Source organism: Oncorhynchus masou, chromosome 15 (assembly GCF_036934945.1).
Source record: "Oncorhynchus masou masou isolate Uvic2021 chromosome 15, UVic_Omas_1.1, whole genome shotgun sequence".
Lineage (NCBI taxonomy): Eukaryota > Metazoa > Chordata > Actinopteri > Salmoniformes > Salmonidae > Oncorhynchus > Oncorhynchus masou.
The window spans coordinates 18,066,003-18,073,193 of record NC_088226.1 but is presented as its reverse complement, the minus strand read 5'-3'; the positions used below and the strand labels follow the sequence as shown (position 1 = coordinate 18,073,193).

The 7,191-nt window shown below is 40.2% G+C and overlaps 1 protein-coding gene across 1 annotated transcript; it reads right to left on the bottom strand.

Annotated features, from left to right (window-relative positions):
* Positions 1-969: 969 nt before the first annotated feature.
* Positions 970-2,697, bottom strand: LOC135555011 (homeobox protein Hox-B13a). Its single transcript, XM_064987387.1, has 2 exons — positions 2,031-2,697; positions 970-1,556 (listed from the first exon to the last, which is right to left on the bottom strand). The coding sequence occupies exons 1-2, from the start codon at positions 2,695-2,697 to the stop codon at positions 1,309-1,311; spliced, it is 915 nt and encodes a 304-aa protein (XP_064843459.1). The 3' UTR covers positions 970-1,308.
* Between the last annotated feature and the right edge of the window lie 4,494 nt (positions 2,698-7,191).

The window sequence follows — 7,191 nt, the reverse complement described above, 5'->3', positions numbered from 1 at the left end:
CTGCGTAAACCTCCAAGGGTTCCAAGAGTATTAATGAAGCAGTAATAAGAGCATCAGTAGGTGATGCACGTAAGGCTAAGTAATAACATACAACACATTATATAGCTAGCCATTTTAAATATGGCTGTGTTTGCAGGCCTTCAACTTTCAAAGTGTATTTAAGCAATAAGGCCAGAGGGGATGTGGTATATGACCAATATACCACGGCTAAAGGCTGTTCTTATTCAGACACAATGCGGAGTGTCTGGACACAGCCCTTAGACGTGGTATATTGACCATGTACTTTAAACACCAGAGGTGCCTTATTGCTATTATAAACTGGTTACCAAAGTAATTAGAACAGTAAAAATAAATGCTTCGTCATACCCGTGGTATACTGTAAGAGTACACCACGGCTGTCAGCCAATCAGCATGCAGGGCTCGAACCACCAGTTTATAATAAATTATATATTTGGCACAATTGACACAGTAGCTTTTACCCATCGCCAAAATCAATAGCGCCAGGAAAACTGTTATTTGGCACGAAAAGCATGATGTTATTTGTAAAGGGTATTGATACTTTAAAAGTAATATTTTTGATGCAGCTTTCATGATGGAGCATATTATGTCAAATTAATCACCAACTTAATGCGTAAAACTCATATTTCAAAAAAATGTATAAACTGTTTGAAATAACTTTACATTGCACTGGAATGTCTGAACTCCATTTCTTGGTCTTCGACCATCCCTATTTCAATGTGTACATTTACCAATCATTATTCTATTTTATCTTTAGCTATCCCTATATAAACAGGGTTTGCAAACATAATCACATATATAACACATATATTCCACGGAGTAACATTTAATGTATACAACATACTGGGATTAAAACAATTTATTAAGCATTACGCTATATTTTTTTAAAGTACTGTTTTACAAGCGTTATAAACAGTATAGATTGGGAATATGATTGCATAATACGTTTTCTATTCTACTGCAGTAACAACATTGACATACCTAACATATAGCCTATATATACCTCCATGTATAGCACGAGTTAAACAGTTAAGCAGACGTAAGTGTTACATTAAAGCAGGCAAGTGCTGTATTTACAGGCCTCTAAAACAATGTCTTTAGAGGGCTTGGTTCTTGTTTTATTTCTTCTTTTCTAAAGACGAATTGGCGATGCAATTGCGCAAGCAAAATAGCACACCAAATCCCAATCCAAAAAAAATGTACCACGTCGACGTTTTCTTTCCTTCATTTTTTGTTCATACAGCAAAAACAATGTCCCTCGTCCAAATCGTCTAGGTCAAGCCTGACTGACTACGGCGCACTGGTCTTGACTTTGGCCACGAACTTCTTCTCTTTAACTCTCCTGTTTTGAAACCAGATCGTAATCTGCCTTTCCGACAAGTTGGTTCCTGCTGAAATCTTTCTCCTCTTATCTTTCGTGATGAATTTGTTGGCGGCATACTCTTTCTCCAGTTCCTTTAGCTGCACCTTGGTGTACGGAATCCTTTTCTTTCTACCGCGACGAAAGGAGTTGCCATCGTGTTGGTGGGCCACTACATCTGCAATGGACAACAAAGAGAAACTGAAGTCTGTAAAATGTGCATTTAATTCTATAATTCAGTCTTTCTCATTGCAAGGGATAACCCATGCTGCGTTTTTGAGAAACGGAAGTGTATAACTGCCTACATATTGACGAATTAACAGTACAATGAGGTATTCAGAAACTCAGAAAACCAGGAAGACTACAACGACCAAAATGGTCGCTCATATGAACGTGCATGCCTATACCGAGAAACATATTACAATTCAATACTCAGCCCAAACATGCGATAGAACAAGGGATTGAAAATCATAATGCATTAGATGGCTTGCGATTAATGCACAGAATGAAAGGTAATTGTATTGCGTAATCATGCATTAGAAAAAGCTTGAATTAATTTGCCTCATATAGGCTATCCAACCCATGTCACAATGTGTCCCATTACAGTAATCTAATAATCTACTAAAACAGTGTGCAGAGCATATGTTTTTACCTGCCAACGCAGATTTCCAAAGGTGTCCGGCTTGACTCTGGTCCTTTGAGCAGTACATCTGGCCGCCCCAGCCATTCGTCAGTGCCCACGGCTGGTAGCTGTCCATTGGAAGCAGCGTGTCGTGACGGGGCTCTCCTGCCCCGAGAGTCTGCACCACCGATACGTCCAGGTAGCTCGCCATGGACTGGTAGGGGCTTGGGTACCCGTGGTAGAACGCAAATTCTTTAGCCCGGCTCGGATATTCTTCAGATGTGACCGGGGTGTCCATGTATTTTTCCGCAGAGTAGCTGAGCGCGCTGGGCTGGGTGCAGGATTTGAGCGAACCCCGCCCCATTCTGCAGGGATAATAGCCGTTGCCAAAGTACCCATAGGGTAAGGGACCTGTGGAGGAGCCTTGAGGGACCGCGGGGCATGGTGTGCACTGTTTGCCTGGTTCCCCGGAGCTTGAGCCCGATACATCCACCGCGGAGTAGCCGGAGCTGTGCACCAGGCTAGAGGGGTGACCCCCCAGAGCGGAGTGGGCCATCAGATTCCTGCACTGGTTGGCCGCGAAATTGCCGCTACCAACCAGACCCTCCATGTTCTTGTTCAGCTCATCCAAGTTGTTTTCATACACAAACATAACCGTGTCCGCCCAGCGAGGATTCAGGACCAAGGAGGTGGTCATATCACGCTCACCATTCGGACGGAGAATTCTGTTTCAAAGACCCAAGTCCAGAGTAGGACACCAGGTTACATCCACAGCTGGATTGACGCAACGGACCAAGACTTGGAATGGCGCGTCTCCATTGGATGAAAAGCTTACCACGTGATAAGTACAACAAACCCTTGTTGGGGATGTCAGTCAAATACATTATTTCGATTGCTTTGGAGAAATGACACGAGATACTCTTCATCGTATTGTTTTGTCATTTTCTATTCCCCAATTGTTGTGTTTTCTGCGGTTTCCATGAACACGCTGTCTGGAAGAAATAATACAATTCAACCTCTGACTACAATTCTGAAGCACAGCATTTCAATAAAAACGGTGTACAAAAGCCTTTCTACATGCATTTCGTACTGGATTTGTAGGGTGAAAAAAGCTTCCCAAAGCTCAATGCGCCTAGCTCTCCAAAGGCCAGTGGAAGCAGACCAACTAGCATGTAGCCCCTAAGATAACCATGCAAAGGATTACCTATGTTAATTATGGCACGTCAAGCAATGATGGCATGAGGACTATTTTACCTATGACATCTATTGAATGCGCAGAAAATCTGGGAATGAATCACTTTGGCAATCACTCCAACAAAAGTCTAGTAATAATGTAACCCTGCTTGTTTTGTTAAACGATTGCATAAAAATCATATTGGCCTCACATAGGGAAATGGTAATTCAAAATTAACACTGTTAAGACATACTTTTAAAAAACTTTCACACAGAATGACTATTAATGTAGATTTTACCACAAAACCCAACAGATTATGTTACACTGTTTGCCTTTTTGGTTTGGCTTTAATTAGATCATGTAAAATGCTGAAAATTTCCCAATGGTTATGGACATATTTAAAGTCGTATAATCGTCCTTGCCAAATGCATGAAGAAAGTTTATCGTTGTCATAAAAATATCCTTTAAGCATAACATGAGATTGCATAACTGGCACATTTTTTGGGGGGGGGATTTTCAACTACTTTGGACGTTTAATAGTAAATTATGTGCGCTTTTAGAATATAGGTAGGCAGGTAGCCTAGTGGTTGCTGGATCGAATCCCCGAGCAGACAAGGTAAAAATCCATCGTTCTGCCCCTATAATGTTCACTGGTAGGCCGTCATTGTAAATGAGAATTTGTTCATAAACTGACTTGCCTAGTTAAATAAAAAATAAAATGAGTGGGCAAATACTCATGTGCGTAAAAGTGGTGTTTAATCTGAAAAGTAGCCTATATGCTGCAATTAAAAATCCTTTACCTCTCCGACTCTGCTATTTTGAAGGTAGGCCTGATGTTATCTAGTATTATGAAAACATATGTCAATCTTCTTCTGGAATTGCTATCAGGTAACGAAATGTACATTTTAGCTCGAAGGCGCAATTATGCATTTTATGGTTGATGTGCGTCAGCGAGAGACGCACAAGGTCCAGCGATATGGACAATGTTTCAAACAATATAACTATAACGAAGACGTTTCAAGCTTTAAAAATAGGTTAAACTAGTGGCTGATTCTTCTCATTAGTCAGGATTTGTACATTGTGTTTAAATGGGATAGGCAGAAATACTCTCTCTCAATCTTTACCCTCTACCCAGATTATTTAAGTCCAACAACAGCCCCATCGCCTCACTCATTCCAACCCTCACCGCACACACGCGTGCACACAACCCCTAGACAGTAGTCTTTACATAGGGATCAGAATAGGCCCTCAAGGTCAAGGCCAAGTTTAAAGTGAGCCTGGCCCTCCCTGAAGGCTCTGTTTAGGCCGCCACCGACCAGGCCAGACCAGACCAGACCAGACCCGCCCCTGCCTGAGTAAATGCTCAAGTTCAAGGTTGCCTTTGTCTGTGTGTCATCATCACAAACACACAAGGCACACAAATACCATATAACGTTTGTAACCAGCACCTTCCTTTCATTTCAATCAAAGATAGACCTACAGACCACAGGGCAAGTGACTAGGCTAGCCTATATACGCTCAATTAATACATGATTTATAGAATAATGTATTAAGATTACTCTTGAATAATTGTGCAATAGTGCAGGATGAGATTGCAGTATGTTATGCTGTATTTGGCGCGTTTGTCTGCTATGTCATGTCTCATGCGTACCGCGTCGATGCCACGCGCCTTGGCTCCTGGAGGTGCAAAGCATCCGCCTAATGGCACATGTTGTACTTGCGCACAGAGCTACTGTACGCAGGAAATGCCTTAATAACCCTTATTGTCAAACTTCCGGCCCAGTTGTCGAGGCTCATAATGACTTCACAAAGGGGTCGGTGCATTTCACGGTTGTCTCTCTCTCCACGAAAATAAAAGGCATTTTCCTATACCCAACTCCAGGAATAAGGAATGGTAAGTGTCAAAACGGATTTGTAACCTAAGTAATATTAACTGTGCGTAATTGCGCAACTAACAAGGGGAGTGACTCGGAGGGAAGACAACAATAGAAAGAGTGGTGTACACGTGCAAATAAACTCAGGTTAAATATTTCCTAGGAGGGTAAATAAAAATGTATTACCAATGCTTTGAAAACGGTAATATATTCAATTTCAAACTACTTGTCCATAAAACATATTCATACCCAAAATCTATACAATAGCTAGCGTTATTTGGTATGAGTTACTTGCGAATACAGTAGGCTATACAGTTTGGAAATAATACATTAAACTATTAGGCTCCATCGTGGAATAAGTATGATATCATGCAGTTACTAAAGTTATTGAGGAGAACGTGTCGTGCGTGATTATAATGCATCACCAAACATGAATAGGCCTCACCAACATTTTTTTGTACAAAAATAGATGCATGGAGCCAGGAAAAAAAACGGACTTGTGCGTGTGGATTCGAAATGTAGATACTAGACATGCCAATGACTATTAGGGTTAAAACCCTGGGCGTTTTGAAATTTACCAAAACCATATCTTGGAATTTAAGTGCTCTCTGGAATTTAAGAGTTCTGTATTCAATATTTGAGAATGATAAGGTCTTAAAAGTGTGATGTAACGAGTAGCCAACAGCCCAACACAATATGGTTGTGTGCTATTTATTTGTTATGGCAATTCATTATTTACATCCAAGAACTGTCTGATCAGGTATGCTACGAATGTTTAAAAACAACAAATAATTCCTAATACACAAATAAATGCCAATTATTCAGCAAACTAACCCTTTGCAAATGTCATGTAATTTCCCATTGCACCCTTGAGCACTTGGCAGAGATGGCGTGTTGCGATGGCCTCCCATTTAGCCCCTTGTGTGTTTCTGCGCCTGACCCATTTGGCTTGATTCTAAACTATTTCCAACCCTCTGTGTTGAGAAGATACGTAGCCTATAACTTTTCTTCCTGATGAAAATGCTGAATCCCGACATTTAGATTTAATTTATGTGAACAATGGACATAAATATGGCATCAACATTCTGAAAACAAGACCCTAACAACGAACCATTGGGTGAATTATCGACGAATACTTTCCATATAGTAACTGTTTTCTTTAAATATGAACCAGATGTCAAAGCAGCCTTTTACAGTATTTGCAATCTCTAAAGAACCACCATTTGGTGCAGAGGACAGGTTGGGCGTTTCACCTCAAGTCACTACCGCAGGCCTGAGGCTCAACAGTTTAATTAGAGGGGCCACTCTTTCCATGAGGTCTAAGTCCTCAATGAGACTTTCGGGATACATTCAATTACCTAATAGTAGGCTATTTGTGTTTTCTAAAGTGGATTCGTGGAGCACAATACATACTAATCAAAGTAACCTAGTCCATTGCTGTAAAGTTGTTCTAGGCCTACATTTTGTCAACTGAATATTTGCAAAAATGCAAATGCAGCAACATGCTTTCATTTACAGCAGACATGGTGGCAGTATTGTAATAGCCTACAGTTCTTGGACACTAGGCATGTTCACGTTATTTTCTATTTTCCGTGTCTTTACCATACTGATCTACCGCGCACTGAAGATTAAACGTTTTCCTAAATTGAACGTCATATAATATTATGCACCATTTTAAAGTATGCTAGAGCCTGTCTATTCAGTTGAAACCCTAAATAAAAAAATATATTGACGACTGAGAAAACATAGACATAGCTGTATAGACTAGCCTATAGTTTCATTATTTTGATAATTTTTCTGCCCATGAAACATTGTCCATGTATGGACCTTGCATGCTGAGTCGCCATTATAGAGGAGTGAGTATAACAGGGAGGCAAAAATACATTTTCCTGTTTCGTAAATTAGTCGAAAAACTATATTTTTGAAAGCAGATTTTGGTTGAGTTTTTAAATTACATTTTCAAATAGCTGGTTAGACAGCCTGACATGCGTGAAAAAATAGATGTTTTTATTTGTTTGTACTAAAAAACGTGAGCTACAGCCGTGTAACTTCCATTTTCACGCTTCACAGCCATTAAGATCAATACTTAAGGCTTCAATTCTAATCTTGAGTTTTACGCAAGGAAAAAAAAAACATGTTTAAT

What these genes read in the sequence shown, in the direction of transcription:
- LOC135555011 (XM_064987387.1), bottom strand. Translation starts at nt 2,697, where the DNA reads ATGACCACCTCCTTGGTCCTGAATCCTCGCTGGGCGGACACGGTTATG. An exon ending in TTGGAAATCTGCGTTGGCAG is followed by an intron (nt 1,557 to 2,030) that starts GTAAAAACATAT and finishes TGTCCATTGCAG; the next exon opens with ATGTAGTGGCCCACCAACAC.